The sequence below is a fragment of the Hylobates moloch genome, unplaced genomic scaffold (genome assembly GCF_009828535.3).
Source record: "Hylobates moloch isolate HMO894 unplaced genomic scaffold, HMol_V3 SCAFFOLD_6, whole genome shotgun sequence".
Taxonomy (NCBI): Eukaryota; Metazoa; Chordata; class Mammalia; order Primates; family Hylobatidae; genus Hylobates; species Hylobates moloch.
In genome coordinates this window covers 126,056,142-126,080,584 of record NW_026652281.1, presented here as the reverse complement: position 1 = coordinate 126,080,584, position 24,443 = coordinate 126,056,142, and the positions used below count along the sequence as shown (strand labels likewise).

The 24,443-nt window shown below is 44.8% G+C and overlaps 1 protein-coding gene across 2 annotated transcripts in view; it reads left to right on the top strand.

The window, feature by feature from the left end:
• The window catches only part of SH3TC2 (SH3 domain and tetratricopeptide repeats 2), a 139,047-nt gene that overhangs the window by 88,145 nt on the left and 26,459 nt on the right, over nt 1-24,443 (top strand). The window contains exon 17 of one of the 2 annotated variants that reach the window (XM_058440008.1): nt 23,067-23,213. The exons of the other annotated variant lie outside the window; for it this stretch is intronic. Coding sequence (XP_058295991.1) covers nt 23,067-23,102 — 36 coding nt within the window. The 3' untranslated portion in view covers nt 23,103-23,213. Of the gene's footprint in view, nt 1-23,066; nt 23,214-24,443 lie in introns of those variants that run through there. 2 annotated transcript variants of the gene reach the window in all.

Here is a 24,443-nt window from a genome sequence, read left to right as displayed (position 1 = left end):
GTTTGGAATGAGACCCTAAACTCCGCATTTGTAACAAGCTTGAAGGTGATGTTGATGCTGCTGGTCCCAAAATCTAAGCCTCGTGTGACACTCACGCCATCAGTCCACTTGATTTTTATGCTTATCCTGTGATGAGTTGCTTTGTCTCATTATGTGAACCAGGAAACGGAGCCTTAGGAAGCTTACGTTTGAGCTGTGTGACCTTGGGCAGGTGGCTAGGGTCATTTCCTCATCTGTAAAATGGGTTTGGGGGTACTTCTGCCTGCTTTAGAGGACTGCTGAGGAGAACAAATGAACTAAAGCACATCCTGTGCTTAGCACAGCACCTGGCACACAGCAGGGACTCAGTATTTGGTCATTTGTTTATTTTCTAGGACTTGATCTAGGTTTTCAGCCTCCAAAGCTGGGGTTCTCTCCTCCAGGTTAGTAGAAACTAGGGGTCAGCTCAGCTAGAGGATGAGGTTAGGAATGAAAATACTTAGCAATAATTGAATATGGGAGCTGTTGCCTGGCAGAGTTTCCTCAGAAGGGTGGTGAGTTCACGTCTCCAATTCTGAGGATATTTGTACTGGAGCTTTGCCCATCAAATCTTCTTCTTCCTCAGACTATGCTGGAGACACACAGGCATGTCTTTTGGTTTCTTCTTTTTCCCCTCTAGGCCACAAGCTCACACAGCTGTCCAGACAACAACCATGACCTCAGACCCATCAGAGTTCAATTGCAAAGACCACAGTACCCTGGTGCTATTCCAGGCATGGCTTCTGGAGGAGAGGCCCAGATTTCCAGTTGGCCTCAGGTGACACAATGATGACTGAGTTTACAAGCTTCTATGGCCATTTCCATTTAAACAATGGAACTGCATGTCATGCCTCCATTCACTGTCCTCTCAGCTCCAGTTTTTGAGGCTGACATTCCTGAAAGTGCTCCAAATCCTGGGGATAGACTCAGTCTGTAGTTTCTTAGTAGAAATAATCTGTACAGCACTTAATAATTTATTAAGCACTTAATTTTATTTCATGGCTTTCAAAAGGACATACAGCAGATATTATCCAAATTGCAAATGAGAAAATTAAAGAGATTAAGTAATGCCCTCAATCACTCATGCAGTAACTGCCTTCCAACTCTGAGTTCATTTAATCAACCTATATTTATTGAGCAGCCAGTATGAAGAGGCCCTGTGCTGGGCCCTGGAGAGAGAATATAGAGGAAAAGCAGGCAAGTCCTTGCCTTCATGGTGCTCACATTCCAGTGGGGAGGACCTATGTTAAACAAATAATCACCCATATAAATACAACAGTGCCTCTATGATAAGAGCCAAGGAAAAGAGGTGGTGTTGCTTTGAGAGCCTAATAGAGGGGGGATTTGACATAAAAGAGAAGGCTTAACTGAAGCTACTGAGCTGGGATTTGTATTTTTTTTTTTCTTTAAGTCTTCCTCTTTGCTAAATTTTTTTTTATTTTTTTATTTTATTATTATTATACTTTAAGTTTTAGGGTACATGTGCACAACGTGCAGGTTTGTTACATATGTATACATGTGCCATGTTGGTGTGCTGCACCCATTATCTCGTCATTTAGCATTAAGTATATATCCTAATGCTATCCCTCCCACCTCCCCCCACCCCACAACAGTCCCTGGTGTGTGATGTTCCCCTTCCTGTGTGCATGTGTTCTCATTGTTCAATTCCCACCTATGAGTGAGAACATGCGGTGTTTGGTTTTTTGTCCTTGCGATAGTTTGCTGAGAATGATGGTTTCCAGCTTCATCCATGTCCCTACAAGGGACATGAACTCATCATTTTTTATGGCTGTGTAGTATTCCATGGTGTATGAGTGCCACATTTTCCTAATCCAGTCTATCATTGTTGGACATTTGGGTTGGTTCCAAGTCTTTGCTATTGTGAATAGTGCCGCAATAAACATACGTGTGCATGTGTCTTTGTAGCAGCATGATTTATAATCCTTTGGGTATATACCCAGTAATGGGATGGCTGGGTCAAATGGTATTTCTAGTTCTAGATTCCTGAGGAATCGCCACACTGACTTCCACAATGGTTGAACTAGTTTACAGTTCCACCAACAGTGTAAAAGTGTTCCTATTTGTCCACATCCTCTGCGGCACCTGTTGTTTCCTGACTTTTTAATGATCGCCATTCTAACTGGTATGAGATGGTATCTCATTGTGGTTTTGATTTGCATTTCTCTGATGGCCAGTGATGATGAGCATTTTTTCATGTGTTTTTTGGCTGCATAAATGTCTTCTTTTGAGATGTGTCTGTTCATATCCTTCACTTACTTTTTGATTGGGTTGTTTTTTTCTTGTAAATTTGTTTGAGTTCATTGTAGATTCTGGATATTAGCCCTTTGTCAGATGAGTAGATTGCAAAAATTTTCTCCCACTGAGCTGGGATTTGAAGGATAACCTGGCAGGGCCCTGACAAAGACTTTTGTTTTTACCCTAAGAGTACTGTCCAGCCAACTGAGGGGCTTGAAGATGAATGTTTGGCACAGAAACTCCCTTAGCACTAATCTTAGTCCACTTTTTTATCCTTGCCTTAGTCTCCTACTTCCCTGGGACATGCTTGAAGACAGAAATTAGGTCTTAAGTGGTGAGACCCAAAGAGACTAAATCTGAGCTGAATAACTCAGTCAAGGCCCTGGCCACACATGCCATCCTCAGTGAATGTCCAAAGAATGTAGGCAGCTGGGGATTGAAGGCAAAATGCCAACATTCAAACAGGCAGGAAGGTGAATGATTTATATCATGAACACGCAGGTCAGTGCCTGAAAATGAGGACAGCAAGGAATCTAGAATGTTCCATCTTGGGCACCCTTTCATGCAAAATCAGAAAGCCTTTTCCATTCCCAAGGAATAGAAGCTGGTAAGGTATGGACTCTGGTGTCTGAATGCCTGGGTTCAAATCCCAGCTCTTCTACTTAGCAGATTCTAAGCAAATCACTTCTCGTCTTTTCCTCTTTATCTGTCAAATGGGGAAGATAAGATCTCTTCTAAGGATGTTGTGAGGATTAAATAAGATGATGTCAGTGAAGTGCTTGACACACGGTGAGTTTTAGTAAGCAGTCGTGATAGCATTATTAGGGATGCTGGCAAAGAGCCTGGGCAATTTCACAGCGTGAGCCCCTAGTCTCTCACTTATACGGGTGAAGACCTCCTGTGAAAAATGATTAGCTGCCTCCTTCAGATTTAGTTGATGAGTGACCTTGTCACTGCCCTAGAGGAAAAAAATAAAAACTCCTGAGATTGACATCCGCAGATCGTCACCATGGGGGCCCTGCCTGATTTTTCACCCTCCTTCGAGATCACTTGTGTGGCCTGCAGTACCTGCTGCTATTCCCCTAAAGCATCATGCCTTTCTATGGGAGATGCTCACCTGTATAACTGCTCACCTGGCTACCTCCTAAAGTCACATCCTTATGAATCTTTCCCAATTTCCCCACAGAAAGTATTATTCATTCAATCATCAAGTATTTACTGTTGGCACATCTAATGTGTGCCAAGCCTATTGGAGGTATTAAGGACATAGTGATAAACACAGGTTCAAAATTCCTGCCCCTGTGAAGACTCTATTTTGTTTTGGAGAAACAGGCAATATGCAATTTGCAAATAAATAAACAAGGTAGTGTCAGATACTGAAAGAATGTTTCCAGGGAGAAAACAAAGGTGACATGATAGAGACTGCTGGGGTGCATGTGGAGAAGCTACAGGGGATGATGAGATGACTGGGGAAGACCTGTTTGAGGAGGATGCATAAACTGAGACTGACTGATGAGAAGGAGCTAGCCAAATGAAGTGATGGGAAAAGATCGTTCCAGGCAGAGGGAAGAGCAGGGCAACCTGAAGCAGAATGAAGGGCAGTGGGACCAAGCAGAGTGAAGATGGTGAGGATGCTGTGAGTGCAGCTGGAGAGGCAGGCAGGGGCCAGGTCACACCTCGCTCTGAGACTCCCCCCGTGCTTTGAGATAACTCTGTTGCAGTCTTTTCCACATTGGCATATAATGTGGGCATTATATGTGGACCAGGCTTTTTTTATGTCTTTACCCCAAGCACAATGCCTGGTTCATAGTCAGGACTCACTAAATGTTGATTGAATAAGAGCCAATTTGAGACAGGGCTGGAAAGTCTGGAATGGATTTTGGGTGATGCAGCATGTCTAAGGCAGTCTTTGCTGAATCAGCACCCTTGATACACTTCTCTCCAAGTAATTTTGGTAGTAACTGGGCATATGCCTAAAATTTGAAAACAGTTCCAAATTACAGATTTGGAAGACTTGCTTCTGATTGAGATAAGCATAAATCATCATCTCTTCTCGAAGGAGGCAGAGCCAGACAGGAGGTGTTCTGGAAACAAACATAAACTGTTGATCAAATTCTAATCAATTTCATAATAGAAATTGTAGCTGAGTATAAGTGACATAAAAGGTAAGACCTCCCCAGAACTAGAATAGGCTGGTGGGACAATAAACACTGGCAAAAGAGGACCCTGGGAGAGGGAATCTGAGGGCTGAACATGATAATTGGAAAACAGACCCAATCAGGATGAGACAGCAGCCAGGAGCGAGGGTCTGAGTCACCACTGAGGAAATATCGAGCCACACACAGCTTTTCCTACCAGCCTAGTGAAAACCATTTGCTCAAATCCTGTTCTATTTCAGGAAGCACCAGCTGCATCATAGGAAGTTCTGCTCTTTCCACATTAGGAACAAGAGTCACTTCTCTTTGCTTTTGGGTGTTCACAGGGCACCAGCTCTGGAGGGCACAGGGATATTCTGCCACTCAAATAAGGTAGATCAGTACAGTCTAATCTGGGCAGTTAAGCAGGCTGCCTTCCCTGAGACAGAGAAAAGCTGAGCTTGAGTTACCTCCATAAAGATGGCTTTCAGTCCCTCTGAGCAGCCCTAAAGTGTTCCTGTGTCAGCTCAAAGAGAAAAAGTGGCCAGATATCATTCACTGTCATCTTCTCCTCTTTCTCCATTTTGGCCTGGGAGAGGAACATGGAAACCCTGGCCTCACCTTGCTGGAGAGGAAACCATGTGCAAGGACTCCAGAATGTGCCTCCTTTGCAGGCTGAGGCTTCTGTGTGTTCTCACAGCCAACTATTTCCTGGGGACATTGCTGAAAGCTGCCTTCTGAGGGGGATTAGGGGCAGGCAAATTGTAGGTGACCTCAGTGGGTGAGAGAGGGTTTCTTCTCATTTATCTCCAGGCCTGATTTAAAGAGTTATAGTTGGTATGTGGTGAGGTTTGCCAAGTATGGGCTGCACACACTGAGGATTTTATAGGACGAGGAGTTCTTGTCGGGTGGCGCTGGGGATTTTTTTCTTCCTGAATTCCATATTACAGCAGGTTATCTAAGGATTATATTTGAATTTTGGGGTGTTCGGAGGTTTCCACAGAATTTTCTAAGTTTTATTAGAAATCTCAGCATATTTCTGTTACAAGACCCATGACACATGGAAAATGAGTGGATAGATAAAACAGAAAAAAAGGAGAATTGAGAGGGATCACCACATCTGCCACTTTGAGATGGATTACAGTTGTTTTTCATCCAAAAGTTAAGTGGATCAAATCAGTCTTCAATTGTGGTAAAGAGCAAATCCAAGAGTTTATTCAGATGTTAGTTTGCTGATCTGCAGTCTACTGCAGGAACAGAGACTGGGTTTATTTTTTCTGCCATTCATTTGCTATGTGACCTTGGTCCAGTAGCTGCCTGTCTCTGGGTTTTAGGGTTGGATTAGATAATGATTTCCTAAATGTCATGACTGTTTAACACAACATTGAAAATAATTAAATCATAGAAAGTTGTGCCTGATTGAATTCTCCTTTAATCTTCCTAATAAAGGAAAGAAGAAAGTCTCAGTGTAGAGTTAAAATATCTTCAACACCCTTTCAACACTTCCTGAGCTTATGTTTTTACAAAATGAGAACAGGCTTCAAGCTCAATCTTACTTGGACTACAAGTGTCTTTCTAGATGATATATTTTCTTCTTTTTGAGACGTTATTTCGCTCTTGTCGCCCAGACTGGAGTGCAATGGTGCAATCTCTGCTCACTGCAACCTCTGCCTCCTGGGTTCAAGCTATTCTCCTGCCTCAGCCTCCCGAGTACCTGGGATTACAGGCACCCGCCACTACGCCCAGCTAATTTTTGTATTTTTGGTAGAGACGGGGTTTCATCATGTTGGCCAGGCTAGTCTTGAACTCCTGATCTCAGGTGATACACCCGCCTCTGCCTCCCAAAGTGCTGGGATTACAGGCGGGAGCCACTGTGCTCAGCTGATAATTTAATCATATTGTTTTGTCTTTGTTTTATTTATTTTTGTGGTTACCTTTCATTTTAGACAAGTGATTCCAGTTTTCTATTTACAGCAGTGATAGAGGGCTTTCTCTGAAAATAGATGTGTTTATGTAGATTAGAACACTTGAAGACATATATGAAAGTGTTATTGACATATGACAAAAACTGTGGGGTTGGTATCTGAATGGTTGGACTTTGGGAAACCCTGGTCTAGGTGACCTCTAAATGTTTTTCTGGCTCAGAGGGCTTATAAATATGAATGCCTCAGTTTCAGCACAGAGCACACATTGCTGGCTTCCAAGCTGTCTTAAATGTAAGCTCTGTGTGCAGGGCAATTGTATGTGGCTTTTTGGCCACTGTATCCCAAATGTCCAGTTCAGTGGGTGGCATGTGGCTTGACTTCAATTAGTGATTCTGAAGGAATAAATGCATGACTCAGGTGAAAATGAGATATGACATCCCTTTTATGTTTGGGACCAAAAAACAAGAAAACCCTTGCATTTCAGACCCTGTTGGGCCTGAAACAAGAGTGTGGCCTCAGCAAGTATAGGTAGGTGCGTGCACATCCATACATATAGCAGAGGACTTGGGGCAGTCCTTATGTTACCATTCACTGCTGTGTGACTCTGGCAAGGGCCTTAACCTCTCTGAGCTTCAATTTCCTCATCTGTTAAAACACACGCACATACATGCACACACACATGTGCACACACACACACACACACACACTTTGTGTTTTAAACGTTTACCCAAGTTGAATTTTTATGATATCATTGAAATTTACAGAACATATCTAGTACTGTTTTATTTTAAAAAACAATTTGGCTTTTGACATCTTAGATTCTCTCTAGAAAAAGGCAATGTTTAACTAATAAATAAATGAGTACATACATACATTAATAAATTTCCCTTTTATTTTCATTTTCAGTTTTTCTTGTTTTTAAATCTCATTGGCTCTTGGCTTGGAGTATTTTTAAATTGACTGGCTGTTTGGTTCAAATGATGTTTAAACAAGCTTTGGCGCGAGCTGCAGACCTATTGTGCTTGCTGGGTTGAAGTTGGGTGTGCCACCAAACTGCCTTGGCTAAATGACAGTTTAAATACAGCCAAACATTTGGTCCTGCTGGGAGATTCATTGGTGGGAAGATTCCGCAGAAACAATGCCCTGGCTCAGACATTCCTGCCCCTGCAGGGGGATCTGAGGGACCAGGTGGTCTCCTCAGGTCCAGGGGAGATTGCCAGACTCAGGGGGAGCCAGCACTGACCTTCATTCAGGTGAACCTGTGTTCTCTTTCCTTCTTCCCCTGGGGCCCTAGTTGGCTCTGATTTCCAGCAGTAGTTTGAAGCTGCTGTCTCTGAAACTGGAGATGGTGAAACACAGGCAGAGACTGGACTTTCTTATCAGCCTCACTTCATATTTCAGGTGAAGGCTTGTCTTTGGATAGAGGCAGGAGAGGGGGTTTGAGACCATCTTTCAGACAAGGTCATCCCTGCTTCCTCCCTCCAACTCCAGCCATTTGGTTGAATTTATTAGCCTTTTCTGAGGGCAAAAGAGAAACAAAAAAAGCAAAAAGGAAAGCAGAATTCTGTGCAATGCAATGGAAAACCTCCCAGTGATTCAAACAGCGTGAATAGTTATTACAGAAAGAGGAAAGTGACAGGGCCATTGTGATGATGAATTGAGACAATGTGGGTAAAGCATTGGAAGCTGTGTCCCACCTGTAGGAGACACTCCATAAACTATAGCTATTATTATTTAACTCCTCACATGGCAACTGGCTTCTAGTGGGTCTTAGTGTATGTTTGTTGATGAGCTCATGATAGGATTGGCTGCCTTAGGGGGAGGGAGCTAGAGGAGTCCAGGCTGAAGATGAGCATTGTTGAGCTATGATATTGATACTCCCATCTAACATCAGAATAGAGATGGAAATAAGCCCAGAGACAATGTTGTAGCTCTGCCCTCATCAGGCCAGCTGATTTCCTTCAGGGCAGGGTGGCATTGACTGGCTAGACAACGGCTGACTGACTTTCCATTGGCCCTCCCCTTTCTGCATAATTGATTTTGAACTTAGGATATGCCTCAGGCTAAGCAAACATAGCTTCAGACCCCAGATATTTGCAGCAGCCCTTTAATAGGGCCATAGTTGGAAATGTGAAGCAAGAGACTGTCCCCCTATTTGGCACGCATTTTTAGAGTTTTTGAGGTTTGGCATGGGCATCCAAGGAGCCTCCTCCTGACCTAGTGGAATATTAAGACAAAATATAAGGTCTCTGAGGCTGTGTTGCCTTTATTTTCTCTCCTGACCTAAGAGTGTGTGTGCAGCTAAACTGCCAGAACCCAACACTTCACTCAGTCTAATGAACCTGGAGGGGGACACCACTTAGGTTATTGGAATAGGGAATGTATTCCCTATTGCAATCAAAAAAGACCCCCTCCATTGGGACTCAGAAAAAGACTTTCCCTCCCTTATCCTCCCTTAGGATATTGGAATAGGGAAGTGAATACGTTCCCTATTCCAATATCCTAAGGGAGGATATTGGAATCCTAAGGGAGGATGAGGGAGGGAGAGTCTTTTTCTGAGTCCCGGTGGAGGGAGCCTTTTTCTGAGCCAGGTTTGGTCCAATATATTTACTGTTGGACTTTCAGTGGCATGGGCCGTCCACATGATGAATAAAATCTCTTAAAGTTCTCCAAGCAAATGGCCTCTGCATTCAGGGTAACTTAGGGGACATGATTACAAAGGGAAAGGAGTCTCAGTTAGTGGCAATTGCTTCAACAGGTGTGCTCTAGAGGGGATCTAGCTCCACGCAGGAGCATGAGTTGTAAATGAAGGCACTCATGTTTATGGAGGCCCTTTTTGTGTGTCCTGAAGTATGCTAAGGCCGTGGTGTGGAGCATTTCTGTCTGTCCTCTGAGCAACACTGTGGCAGGTGCAGGATAGTAGATCTCTGTTGTTTATGCTCCCAGGCAGCCATTCTCACCTCCCCACAGCCCCTGGCTTTCCTTTGGGAGCCTCACCCTTAGTGTTTATGGTTTTGTTGGCATGGTAAACCAAGATGTTTTCCCCTCCCATTATGATGCCTAAACTTTCTTCAAACCTCCCTGGGGAGACAAGGGAAAAGATTGGAATCTTTTGCCCAGGACTTGGAATCCCGAACCTATGTGTGAGAGCTGATGAAATGCTCAGGATGGATTGATTACAGCCCTGGGCCAGTTTGCTGCAACTTCTGCTGCCTGCTTCGAGTTTGTTTTACACCTTCTCTTCCTTATTGCGAGTTGTCCCATGCCCTCTAGTAAATTTCCTTTTAGGTAGAGTCCTTGAGTGGTCTCAATTTCAGGTCTATCTGACTCAAAGCTGGTGAACTTAACCATTATGCAATATTGGAGCCTCTCTGCTTTCTCCCAGGCCTGAGGTTCTAAGAGGCTCTGATTCTGAGAGTCTGAGAATGCACAGCTCTAAAATGATATGATTAATTACTTTTCTATTCTTTTAGAGCTGGTCAGTGTTCACAACTGCAAATCTCCTTCCCGAATGAGCTGTCACTGCCTGAGCTGTCAGCTGAGGGTGTGCGAGGGCTTTTAGACTTTGAGCTCAGCTGACAGGACACAACTCTCCCTGCAGGCTCCGTATTGTTTGGCCACTGCTAGCCTAGTCTGCTCACTTGTCCATAAGACTCGTTGGGACTTACCAACCCCTAGGAGGTATCTACAAACCACATGGGAGAAATATGAATTTGAACAATGAAGTGAATAAAACAGGAGCTTGGGCACTGCTTTAAGAGATTTTGCCCTGTTGGCAATCCTCTGGAGGTGCCCCCAAGGGTCTATGCACTAAGCAAGTGATGAGCAGGGCCTCATGACACCTCTGAGAAATGCTTCATTGTCTAAATTCAGAAGGAAAGATTAGAAATTTCCCCCCATATCACCACTGGGAAAATGGAAACAGACATTCATATTTAAGCATATAAAAAATAATACTTCCTTGATGTTATTCTTCTATTCAACAAAGTAGATAACTTAAATTGTGGGAACAGACACATCTAATGTGAGACTCAATAAGTTACTTTTCATTATAAACAAAAATTTAGCCCAGTGCTTTCCAAATTGCCCTATGCCAAAAATATTGCTTACCTCAAGTTTATCCTATGGGCTTCTTCAGTAAGGGAGCTTGCCTTGCTCCATCTGCACCTGGTCACAGTGGCTAACACAAAAATTTTAACTTTTTTAGTGGTGGAATAAGTTTTTCAAACAATAGTTTCATGCAGGACTATGGTATACAAAACAGATCCGAGCTGTTCTTCTGAAGTCACCTCTGATATGCAGCATCCCCCTTAACCCTCCTACCTGGGTCCCTGAAAAACCTGAAAAAAATCACAAGACTTGAGGAGCCATTAGAAAACTGCTGGCTCAGCACCTAGTTTGAACAGAATAGGATTCAGTGGACATGGAGTGAACATCATAGGATTCAGTGGACATGGGATGAACATCATAGGATTCAGTGGACATGGGATGAACATCATAGGATTCAGTGGACATGGGATGAACATCATTTGTGGTAGGAAGTTTGCATTGTTTTTTTTTTCTCTCTCTCTTTCTTTCTCTCATCCCTCCCTTTCTCCACCCCCAAATATAGCTGAGGGAATCAAAAGAGTGGTTTTCGGTGATCTTCAGAGACGAGGTGAGAGGGAATCTTTGCAACACAAATAGGTGGCACTTAGGTTGATGTCTTCACTAGCAAGTTATGGATGTGGGTGTAGAGTCCTTGGTAAAATGAGCAGACATCAAACTAGCTCCTTAAAAAAGGGGAGGCCTTGCACAGGGTGGGCTGGAGCCTGATGCTGGTGGTCCCAGTGGAGCTGAGGGTCTGAAGGTGGAGCATGTCCAGAGACATCAGAAAAGGCAGGTCAGTGCAACCTTTGAAGTGGAGGACCTAGGCAAATAGGGCAGAAGGCAGGAAGGTATAGAGCTGAACCAAGTGAGAGAGAAGCTCAAGGCAAATACTGAGGATGCTGTAGATTTACAGGAACTGGAGAGAGAGGCAAAGAAGTCAGTGAACAGGTGAGAACACAGGCTGAAAGACAGCCAAGGACAGAATGTCCCAAGCTGAGCTGTCTGTAGCCCGGGGCCTTTCAGTGGCGCCTGGGCTTCCGCAGGGCAGCATTGGACACAGCTTAAGGGCCTTTGTACCAGAAGGAAATCTGGTTGAGAGTCCTTCTGCTTTGTGTCTGTCCTGTTTGTCATGCTTCTGGGATTTTTTGGATCTCTCTAAAGAATATGCTCATTATTGGAGGATATGAGTTCGTGTTTGGGGCTGGGGAAGCCAGAAACCAATCTAGTTGATGTCTGTGTGGTTTCATGGCTTGTTAAGTCCCTTTCATATGATCTCATTGCTTCTCTGAAGTATGTCAGGAGGGTCCGTATGATGAATATTACCTGGCATCTGATGTCACAGGGCACTGATTATGCCAACACTGCTTATAGAAAGCAGAGGACTAGTGAGCCAGGGAGATAATTACAGTCCAGACTTGGAGTGGCTGTGCACGTGCAGCTCATTGCAGTCATGCATTCGAATGGCCTCCCACATGCTCAACCACTGGGCAGGACAGCGGCAGTTATGCATTCCATTAGCAATAGGTCAGACTGGCGTTGGGCTAAGTTTCCTGGATCATGCCACTCAAATGTGTCATGTGTACTCCGTTGTCATAGCACATTGCTCAGGAAGGGTGATCTAGGCCAGAGGACACACACTGGCTGCCCCTAAACTGTGCTGGCCCCCAGATGTTTTTTTTTCAATTAGGTCTGCACCAGGTTTAAAATTTTGAATGCGTGCCAATATTTAAAAATGAGAGGATGCCCTCAATATTTGCATTTCTGGTTTTCCTAAAATACTGGAGGATCTTATTACATTGGTTTTTGCAACTGCCTCCTTTCCATGAGTCATATGTTCTCCACATGTCAAAGTCCCCACCCAGCCTACTTTACTTCTTTACCTCTCCAGCCCTATGGGCACTAGAGTTTGAGTCCCTTGGCTTAGGTTGTTGTCTTATGTAACTTGCCATGTAGAACCAGGGTTGGCAAACTGCTGTCCGTGGGCCCAATGTGGCCCTCCACCTGTTTCTATAAATAAAGTTTTATGGCCGGGCACGGTGGCTCATGCCTGTAATCCCAGCACTTTGGGAGGCCGAGGCAGGTGGATCACGAGGTCAGGAGTTCGAGACTAGCCTGACCAACATGGTGAAACCCCATCTCTACTAAAAATACAAAAATCAGGGGGCGGTTGAGAAGCGGAGTGACAAACAGGGGAAACTGGGAAGGGAGCGTGCCTGTATTCCCAGCTACTCGGGAGGCTGAGGCAGGAGAATCGCTTGAACCCGGGAGATGGAGGTTGCAGTGAGCTGAGATCATGCCACTGCACTCCGGCCTGGGTGACAGAGCGAGACTCCTTCTCAAAAGTAAAAACTGAAAAATTAAAAAAATAAAGTTTTACTGGAATGCAGCCACACTCATTTGTTGACACACTGTCATTGCCTATACTACCCAGAGTAGAGTAGTTGTGGCAGGGGCCATATTGCCTGAAAATTCTACAGTATTTATTATGTGGCCCTTTAGAGAAAATGTTTGCTGAGCTCAGATCTAGACTATGGCCAGAGGGCTGACTTTCCACTACAGAATGGCCCACAAGGTATTTTCTAAATAAAGGTTTTCTGCTTTCAGAGGAATCCTTTTTTTTTGAGACGGAGTCTGGCTCTTTCACCCAGGCCAGACTGCAGTGGTGCTATCTGGGCTCATTGCAAGCTCTGCCTCCCGGGTTCATGCCCTTCTCCTGCCTCAGCCTCCCAAGTAGCTGGGACTACAGGCGCCTGCCACAGCACCCGGCTAATTTTTTGTATTTTTAGTAGAGACAGGGTTTCACCGTGTTAGCCAGGATGGTCTCGATCTCCTGACCTCGTGATCCACCCGCCTCGGCCTTCCAAAGTGCTGGGATTACAGGCGTGAGCCACTGCGCCTGGCCAAAGGAATCCTATCACTATTCTTAAACTAATTTCATTACTTTCCCTCCAGGCTTTATTTATAATCCACCAAAATGAGAGGGGAAGTTGGTGATCTATTGTTTTCCAGGCCTGGGTTATTATGAGGCCATACAATGTCAGTTTTAGTGTCAGGGCAGTCGGTTTCCTTTTATTTTTCCCTTGCCTGCCATATCCATGGGGAAAGAACAGGACAACCTAGAATTATTGGCCTCCTGCATTTCTATTTTTGTTTGTTTGAGACGGAGTATTTCTCTGTCACCCAGGCTAGAGTGCAATGGCGCGATCTCAGCTCATTGCAACCTCCACCTCCCAGGTTCAAGCAATTTTCCTGCCTCAGCCTCCCAAGTAACTGGGATTACAGGTGCATGCCACCACGCCCAGCTAATTTTTTTGTATTTTAGTAGAGACGGGGCATCCTGCATTTCTATAGACTCTACCTCTAACCCACAGGGAGAAACATTGCTATTGCTATGATTATTTCTGAGAACAATATCTTATATAGGTACAGTGGAAGTGGTTAACTCTTTCACAGTGTTCCTGCACTTTTCCCCACATTTCCTTCTCAAGACTGTCTTGCAAGGCTTGCTGATTGCCTATTCAACTACTCTTCTTCCTCCCATCTTCTTTGCTGTGGAGCCCAGCTCTATATTATGACAGAAATGCCAGGATATTGCTTTGCTAGCCTTCTACAGGGCCTGGAGGTGGTCACATGACCCTGTTCTGGCTAATGACAGAAAAAGGAAGTCTTCAGAGAGGCTTCTAGGAAATAGTTTCTCTTTCATAAGACAGCCATAGTGCAAGAGATTCCCTATTCCTTACTTTCTGTTTCTAGATGTAGCTTTGTGACATTTGGATGTGATACTTGGCTTTGTGGTAATGAGATGTGATATTTGGAGCCGTGGCAGCCATCTTGGGCCAGGATGGGAAATGATTTGTGGAAGACCATCAAAGGGAGGGTGAGAGATAAGAAGATCCTGAGCTCCTGGGACCTCCCTGAGCCTGGAACCATCTCCATTTGGAGGATTCTCATTACACTAATGAGAAACTAATACTAAAAACTTTCTATTAAAACCACTTAGGATCAGATATTCTGTTACTTTGCAGCCAAAAGCATCTTAATTCAAACAGTTGGGTACTACAACCTCTAGGTTACATAATTTTTAAACATTTAGCAAAAATGCATATAGTTCTTACTATGTGTTAGGTACTGTCCTGAGGGTATTCTGTGTGTTAACTCATTTAGTTTTCATAATGATACTATGAGACAGGTATTATTATGCCCATTTTACAGAAGAGGAAGCTAATGCCTAGTATGCTAAATACTGTATGAAGTCACACTCCTGGTAAGAGGCAGAGCTAGGGTTTCATCCTGGGTTGTCTGGCTTCAGAGGCTATGGGCTTAATTGTTATGCCGTGCTCCCTCTCTAGTAGATAGGAAATGGTTTGCCCCAGGTCACATGACACAGGTATTCTTCCAGCACCTGGTGCCACCCTTCATTTGGAGCAGACACTGGAACAGTCTGTAGACCCACCCATCCATCTCTTCACCAGTGTGCTCTCCACTGCTGTCTTTCTTCATCATCCTTAAGCTCATTATAGTCCTGGATTTTAGTGGGTGCTAAAGCCAAGGACTAGATTTGAAGCCTCTTTTCTGCCCACCTGCTGCTCTTTCTTCCTCCCTCCTAGCTGCAGGCATCAAACTGTTTCTGGCCAGGTAAGCACAGGAGGAGGGTACAGGAGGGCAGGTCCCCTGTGCTGTGTGTCCCACCGAGGGGATATTGTGTGGTGGCCATGTGCACTGGGTTTGGAGTCAGATAAAGTTAAGTTCTGCAACTTCTAGCTGTGTTAACATGGGAAAATCCCTTCTTCTCTCTGAACCTCAGTGTCCTCTTCTGTACAATGGGATAATAATGACCTAACCAATAATGTTCTTTGAATGTTAGATGAGGCATACCATATAAAATGTTTAACGAAGAATCTGACACCCAGAAATCACCCAGTAAGTGAAAGATACTGTTATGAGTGATACTACTTTTTCAGTTCTCATTATCACTATGTTTTAAGTCATTTGTGAGCTAAAATGTCTGGAGACCACCTGCTCTGTGTGAAGTGGAGGAAATCTTGGGGCATCTAGGAGGGAGGGAGAGGTGCAGATCTAGGGCAGGATCTTAGCTCAGCTGTGAGATCTCAGTGGCTGTAAAGGGTGTGTGTTGCCCGAGACAATCCCCAAGTGCCTTTCCCAGCTGGAACAGACCACATTGTGATATGCATCAAACAGATGGCCTGCATTCTCTGTAGGAGCTTGCACAGCCCAGGTGCAGCTACCGTCATTGAGGGCCCTGATTCGGTTGTTTCTCCAAAACTGGCCAAAGCTGCTAGCAGGTTTCTGTCCCATTAGCCACCAGCATGACCAGTGCCTGGTGTCTGGCATGAGGTGAATGGTTAATAAGCCTGAGCTGGATGAATGAATGAACTCCAGTATGTGAGGGAGTGGTGCCTGTGACCCCTGAAGGTGGAGCAGGTTTGGTTTCTTTTAGTATAAATATTTAGAATATGACCATGATTGCAGTTTTTGGCAAGAGTGAATCACTTACTCATGGTCATGGCCTTGAACCTAACCAAACCACCAGCCAGCACCAGAATAAACTGCACAGAACCGCTGGCCTCAGCCAAAAGGAAATTGAATTTCTATTGACCCATGAGACAGGTCCAGTTTTTTTTTTTTCTTTTAAATTTTTTACAAACAGTACAATGTCTAGTAAATCTGACCAAACCAGATACCTCTATTTATTTTTTTCTAAAACCTTGAACTGGAACAAAATTAGACCCCACATAATCCTTATTTATAATATTACTCAATATGTGCAAATAGTAATGATGTTAACTTTCATAGGGCAATGCTATGTGTATTATCTCATGTATTCCTCAAACACACCTATGAAGTAGGTGCTATTTTAATTCCCATTTTACAAGCAAGGAAAATTTGACAGCTAAATAACTTTTGCCAAGGTCACGCGGCCGTTAGAAGGCAAAGTGAGCATTTTAATCATTTGAATCCAGGTCCACTTGATTCCCAAGCTGGTGCTCTCGGGTCTCTGGCTCTCCTGTGTGCTCAGTATCAGCGACAGCTGCAGTTTATTTGGCATACATTGTGAGGCAGTCACAGGGCTGAGCATTCTTCACACATGAGCTTGGTCAGTCCCTCCACAGTACTATCAGGAGTTCACCATTGTTAGCTCCATTTTAGCGATGAGGAAACAGGCATTTCATGAGATTATGTAACCTGCCTGCCGTCTGTGGATGGTGGTGCTAAGCTCTACATGTGGAGTGATGGAGCTCAGCAAGCTCCAGGGCAACAAAGAGTGGGAGACTTTTCCAGTGTCACACAGTGAATCAGTGGTTGAGCTGGAACAGAACTTCATTGAAGACTTTTCATTCACTGCTAGGAGAATATTGTAGTTAACAGTGGGAGGGGGACCAGCTATAAGGTCAATCTGCTGTGTCACTTGCTCTGGTGGCAGGAAAGAGTTTAGTGGATTAGAGCATATACTTTGGATCATACAGACGTGTGCTCAGGGCCACCATGGGAAAGAGCCTTCCTCTCCCTGAGCCTCTGTTTCTTCTTCTGTAGAATGGAACAATAACCATAGGCCTGCCTCTTGGGTTTGCTGGAGAAGAAAATGAGAGAACACACATTAAATGTCTGGCACAATGACTGCCATGCAGTTAATATGGAATAGCTGTTGTTGTTATGTTGTTAATTGAAATGATCCATGATCCAAAAGAGGCTTGGAAACACTGCACCATATGGAGAAGGCTTGAAATCCACTTCGCAATGACTGACTTGTGATAGGAAGGAGATGTAAAGGCTGAAGAGTGTCTATAAGCAGTACACAGGCACTTGGGACACATGAACACATACACACATACATGCTCCTGAAACCTGCACACACGTACTTGTGGCATATGTACACTCATATACACGTGCACACACATGTACACACAATATACTTGTACACACATGCTCACATACATGCACCTGCATATGCTCTCACATGGACACACACATATATGGACAATATACTCATGGCATCTATGTTTTCATACATGCATCTGCAACCCGCACACACATGCACTTGTAACATACACATGCACACACAACATACTTGTGGCATACAGATGCTCTTACACATGCACACACATGCATGGATACATGTGTCACACACAATACACTTGTAGCATACACATGCTCACATGCATATGCACACACATACATGCACACACATGCACGTGCACACACATGCATGTGCACACACACATTGCATCTGCACACACTGTCTCCCTTCCTTAGCCTAGTGAACACCTACACATCCTTTAGCTCTCAGCCCAAAGGTCACAGCTTTAGGGCAGCCACTTTGACCCAGGCCAGGACACTCAGGCTGAGCTATCTTGGCACCTAGCACCTCCACCTCTCATGCAAACTGTCCTCTGTCAGCCCATGGGTACTTCAGTCCCAGGCTCTGTTGCCGTCACTCTAGGGAGCTTCAGGGTGCTCAGGGATCCTCCTCAGTTTGCATCTCATTGCGTGTCACTGAATAATTGTAATAAGTTGCTTAATTCTACAATTTCTGCTAGAAGGCCAGTTCTGTGAAAGGCAGGAATAAAGCTGACTCTTCTCTACAGATCAGAATCATTTGATGCAGACTGGCACATAGTTTGTCTTCAATACATAGATGCCATTGATTGAACAGAACCACCAGGATCTCATTTGCATGCAAGCTGAAGAATAAGCTTATTCATATTGGGGTTACCCTGCACAAGATGTCTCATATGGGGTTTTTAGCCACGGAGTCTCTAATGATTTGGAGGCTCACTCAGAGGAAGCCAAGCTTCAGAATGTTGTATAAATTGGTAAAAAAAAAAAAAAAAAAAAAAAAAATCTAACTTTCAAATGCTTTCCTAGTCACCAGGAAAACACATTTTGGGGGAGAGAATGTCTAACAAGTCTGAAATGTAGACAACTCCTTATTGCTTCTGACTGCACTTTCTCCTGGGAGGTTAGGGGACACCAGCAGTTGCCATGAGTAAGACTGACCAGTCACTGTCTGGGCTGAGGCAGACTGCTTTCTTTATTTTACAGCAGTAGGGAGGCCATTGTTAGACATAATGAAGGCAGAGGTTGATGGGCAGATGGAGATGAGAAAGACAATGCATGGTGGTAAAAAGCAGGTGGCTCAGCTTAGAGTCATTTATTTTAATTCATTCATTTATTTAAGAAATAGGTCTGGGCACTTTCTAAGTGCCCAGGCACCGTGTTAGCTGCTTGGGATATAGGAGAAAATGGGATAGATGTAGTCCTTGACCTGGGGGTGCTCAAGTTTAGCTGGGGAGGTGGACAAGGAAATAGGAAACCAATATGCAGTGTGATCAGTGCTCCAGGGGGATTCAGAAGAGGAGCTCCAGGGAGAGTGGTGCTGGCTTCTGGAAGAAGGGATGTCTAAGCCAAGATCTGGAGGATGAGCCAGGCTAGGAGATGGGGAAATGTGGTATGAAGGAGGAGAACAGTCAGTGGGCAGACCTCAAAAGGAGAGACATGGCAGGAGTTCAGAGTGGCAGCAGCAGGGTGGGGGTGGTGGCAGGGAGGGCAGGGTCCCATCATGCACAGCTCATTCCTGAGGACTGCTCCCTAGGGTGATGGCAACAGAGCCTGGGACTGAAGAGCGCATGGGCTGAGAGAGGACAGTTTGGATGAGAGATGGAGGTGCTCGTGGGAACTGGAGCTTTGCATGAGGCTGTGGGAGCCTGGTGGGAGTGTCTCTGGGGAGCAGTGGTGCGGACCCAGCTGCTGCAGGCCTGGCTACTGGGGATGTGGGTGAAGGAGATTTGCTGTTCACTGCTTTCTCCCCTGGCAAATGGACAAGGAGGCCTAGATGACTGCTGAGTCCCTCCCAGAACTGCTGTCTGAACACTGGGAACTGTGTGTCTCCCTCCCTCCCACAAACCACCCCATGCCTCTGTCTCCCTGGCCCAGCTCTTTCCATCCTGCAGTATCCACTTTGGCTGCACCAGGCCCCCTTTTCTCTATCACTACCCAGAAGCTGCATCACCATGACCAGCTCATGTCACATCTCCAGGCCTCAGTTTCCACATTAGTGAGAAACTGATGGGAATAATAACACCACCTACTTCTTCAGCCTTGTCTTCTGCTCGTTACCCAGGCAACCCTGGCCCGCTCTCACTACCTCAGGCTCACGGGGCTCTTTCTTGCCTAGAGTTCTTTGCCTTTTCCTTCCTTCCAATCCCTCTCCCACTTTTGCCTTGATGATTATTCCTCATGTTTCAAACCCAAGCTGAAATGTTGTTTCTTCAGAGAAGCCTTCCTGAAGAGGGGCCACCACTCATATTCTTCATGAATGCTCTGCATATTTCCTTCCTGACTCTCACCCCAGTGGTGTACACCTTACTTTTGCATAATTTCTGAATGTCTCCTTCCCTCCCTAGGATATAAGCACCATGGGCAGTGAAGATCCCTGACATGCTCATTGCTATATCCTTTCACCTGGCACTGTCCCAGGTATAGATTAGGCACTGGGCCATGAGTTGCTGAATTAATAAACGACAATCTCAATGGGTTTAATACTCTCCACATGTATGTAAGTTACTAATTATACTCAAGCCAGACCTCTAAACTAACTTAAGCTCAGTTTAATAACACTCAGTTATTAACTCAGCTAAATAACTGATTGCAGCTCAATTTGATAAGCAAAGACCATCACAAAAGTATAGTGAAACATGGCCCTGGCCACTAGAGGGAGCTATGAAGCCATAAAGCCAGGTGGCCTCTAGGACCCCAACCCCCTGTAGAGAGGTGGAAGTCTAATGTTCAGTCATTTTCTATTCAATCCATTCTCTAAAGTCTATAGACTGTTATGAGTTGGAACGCTAGGGAGAGCCTGTTTAGTTCAATCTGGACACTGAGGCCCGAGGGAGAGCGAGTTCCCTCTGCCTCCCAGGGCTTCATGGCATAGACTTGTTTCTAGCCATGGCAAAACTCTCTCTCTCTTTTTTTTTTTTCAATATTTCTATTTTCTATTATGTAGAAGAGATCATTGTAACTTCTGTCTGTCCATATGTATTGACTTTCTACTATGCGCTGGGCACTGTGTTAGGTGCTAGACACTCTGGTGTACAAAACAGGCCCCTGTCTCAATAAGTCCATCGTCTAGTTGGAAAGACAAATGTCAAAAAATACTACATAGCTACCAACTGTGACTGGTGTGAAGGAGAAAGACAATGTTTGGAGACAGATAATAACAGGAACACCTGATTCATTCTCAAGTTCATCCTGAGAGGAAGAGCCATGTAGCAGAAACCTGGAGGCTGTGCAGGGCTGGCAGAGGGACCAGAAGAGCAGGCCTTCTGCCCCACATGGCTCTCTGGCTTGCCCACTGCTGCTGGGTGAGTCCTGCCTCACCTGTGGCCCTCTGCTTTGCCATCTGTGTAATTGTGCACGCATTTCAAGCCTGAGGTTTTGATTAGGAGGGGCTTGTACCTTAGCTATCTGGGGCAGCTGGTGTGTGGCTTTTGCAGCTGGCGTCAAAGGAGCCTGGAGTCCAGCTCTTGAGTGGAAGGAGGCTTCTGCATGGATGGCCTCACACTGAGCAATGGGCCAGGAGCTGTGGGGCGGCTTTGTTCCAGGCATAGCAATACTGCAGCTTTAAGACCTAGCACAGGTGTGGCTCTTGGACTGCCTGCATCCAGTCACCTGGAGAGTTGCTTAAGTAGAGAGATTACTGGGCTCCACCCCCAGAGATAATGATAAGGCAGCTCTGGAGGAGGGCCCAGGAATCTGCATGTTAATGAGCTCTCTAGGTGACTCTGATGCATACTAAGGTCTGGGAACCATTTCCTTGGATCGTCTTGTAGAAAGGATCTGTGACACTCAGGCTTTGAACTGGCCTTCATTGTGTGCTCTATGTGTATTCCAAAAGAGTTGTGGTTAAGCAAAGATATTTTACAATTCAAATCATATCCTGAGTATACTTAGGGCTCTCACTTTAAAGAAGCTCTGTTTGTAATGTGAATTTCTATACCAAAGTATAGTTTTTGGTTCTTGTGTGTTAATTTTCCTAAATGATGAGCATACCTAACTATATACTTCGCGGACTGATTAATTAAATAATGAATTGAAAACACCTGGAATCCAGCTTTGTAGGCTGCGGGAAGTCAGGGACCCCGAACGGAGGGACCGACTGAAGCCAGGGAGAAGAACGTGGATTGTGAAGATTTCATGGACATTTATTAGTTCCCCAAATTAATACTTTTATAATTTCTTATGCCTGTCTTTACTGCAGTCTCTAAACATAAATTGTGAAGATTTCATGGGCACTTATCACTTCCCCAATCAATACCCTTGTGATTTCCTATGCCTGTCTTTACTTTAATCTCCTAATCCTGTCAGCTGAGGATGATGTATGTCGCCTCAGGACCCTGTGATAATTGCATTAACTGCACAAATTGTAGAGCATGTGTGTTTGAACAATATGAAATCTGGGCACCTTAAAAAAAGAACAGGATAGCAGCAATTGTTCAGGGAATAAGAGAGGTAACCTTAAACCCTGACCGCCGGTGAGCCGGGTGGAACAGAGCTATATTTCTCTTTTTTCAAAAGCAAATGGAGAAATATCACTGAATTCTTTTTCTCAGCAAGGAACATCCCTGAGAAAGAGAATGTGCCCCTGAGGGTGGGTCTCTAAAATGGCCCCCTTGGGTGTGGCCGTCTTCTATGGTCGAAACTATAGGGATGAAATAAATCCCAGTCTCCCATAGCACTCCCAGGCTTATTAGGAAGAGGAAATTCCTGCCTAATAAATTTTGGTCAGACTGGTTGCTCTCAAACCCTGTCTCCTGATAAGATGTTATCAATGACAATGGTGCCCGAAACTTCATTAGCAATTTTAATTTCACCCCGGTCCTGTGGTCCTGTGATCTCGCCCTGCCTCCATTTGCCTTGTGATATTCTATTACCTTGTGAAGTACGTGATCTTTGTGACCCATACCATATTCATACATGCCCTCCCTTTTTGAAAGTCCCTAATAAAAACTTGCTGGTTTTACGGCTCAGGGGTCATCATGGAACCTACCGACATGTGCTGTCTCCCCTGGATGCCCAGCTTTAAAATTTATCTCTTTTGTACTCTGTCCCTTTATTTCTCAACCCGGCCGATGCTTAGGGAAAATAGAAAAGAACCTACGTGACTATCGGGGCAGGTTCCCTGATATTGTAGAAAATCTACAGCCTTCATTTCCAGAGAGGGGAGAGGAGAAGATCTGTGGCAGAGGCACAAAGAATTAAATTTCAAAGCTCAGAGTTAAGCTCCTTCAGGATAAAGCATTTATTTATTGTCAGATTTATAATCACTGCCCATCTGGGACAGGTGAGCCCTGGCCCAGTGTCCCCCAAATGCAGCTAAAAGTCTAATGTCCTTGAATTTGCCATTGCTGAGGAGGCTTCAATCCCATGGCTCCTGCCAAGGACAACAATCTCTGGGGTTGGGAACACTCTGATCCCCCTCATTCTGGGTTGCAAAAGAGCTCAGGTGGAGATATCTTGAATCATGGAAAAGTCTTGGCCCTTGGCAAGGAATATTTCATTCAGAGCCCTTATCTCCTTGACCTGCTGCTCCAGTCTCCTGGCTCATCTATAATTTTCCCATTTGTAGGGCAGTTGCAGGCTGGCCCAGGGCAGACCCAGCTGAGGGCAATGGTCCTTAGAGCTATGGCCACCCTGATGTGGATGCCTGGTGAGAGGCTTGTGAACAGAGAAGACTAACTGTGGAGATGCTGACCCATTTAGCTTTTACCTGTCCCAAGATGGCTGGAGATCTCTGGGAGAGAGAGAGAGGTAATGAGGACTCGGTTTTGACCAAGGAAAGGTAAGTAAGAACTAAGGTGACAGGTCTCTTTTCTCTGGTGGCTATTCCAAGTCATGCCAAATCACTGACCCAACCTGTTGGATCAGAGAGAACAAGCCACTGGATTTAGGGCCTAAAGATGCCCTATAATTTGCACTGGTGGAGAGAAAGGAGATGGAATTCGGAGGGACTTGGGAGACAAAATAAAAATGACAGAAATAGGAGATCAGTAATAATGGAAGAAAGGACCCATGGAAGAGAAGAATGGAGAAGAAGTAGTTATAAATGCTAGAGAAAAGCATTGCTTTTAGTGTAATTCTTCATTGTACATATGAATTTTGTTGACATGTACACTTCACGTATGCTTCATGTGTGTACATGAATATTATTCACTCTCTCTCCTTTGACCTCCACTAGAGCTGTAAGACAGGCTGATCATTTCCCAGTTATCGACGGTATAATAAAGATGAAGCAGACTCCCTCTCTTGGTATGGCTCTCTCCTTGAAGCCCCACTGTGGAACTCCATTAAGAAGCTACCAAGTTTGCTTTTGGCATAGGTCACCCAGAACCACTGCCACTCCTTGGCAGGAGAAGGGGTACTGGCTCCCTGTGACAAAATGAAGACTGTGGCCAGGGTACATTAATCTACTGATGCATTCATGAGGCATCAGAAGGAAAAGATAGGAGGGGAGAAGACTCAAAAGGAAGTTGACAGTTGCAAGAGAGCTAAGGCCTGTGCTGTGAATGTCTTATCAGGAATCTTATTCAGTTAGTCATAGGACAAGCGACAGAGCCTGTGGAGCAGACTGGGCAGCTAGCTCAGGGCCTGCAGGAGTAGTGATCACGGAACCTATTTCAGGAACTCCCTGCCATCGGGGATGAGAACATGGTTCCTGGAGTCAGACAGACTTGAGTTCAAGTCCCTGCTCTGCCACTTTCTAGTTGTGTTCTTGGACAAGACACATCATCTCAATGGACTGTAACTTCCTCTTGTGTAAAGTGGGAATAATAATGACTGTGAGGACTAAATAAAATCAAGCTTAGAAAGCACTTCACACAATAGTAACCACTAAATAAGTATCAGCTAGAGTCATTATAAACATACTGAGTGCCATGAGTGGGTGGCTTCTTTCCTTTTGCTTTTAAACATGCTCCTCTCCTCCAATTGGCAAATTCTTCCCTTG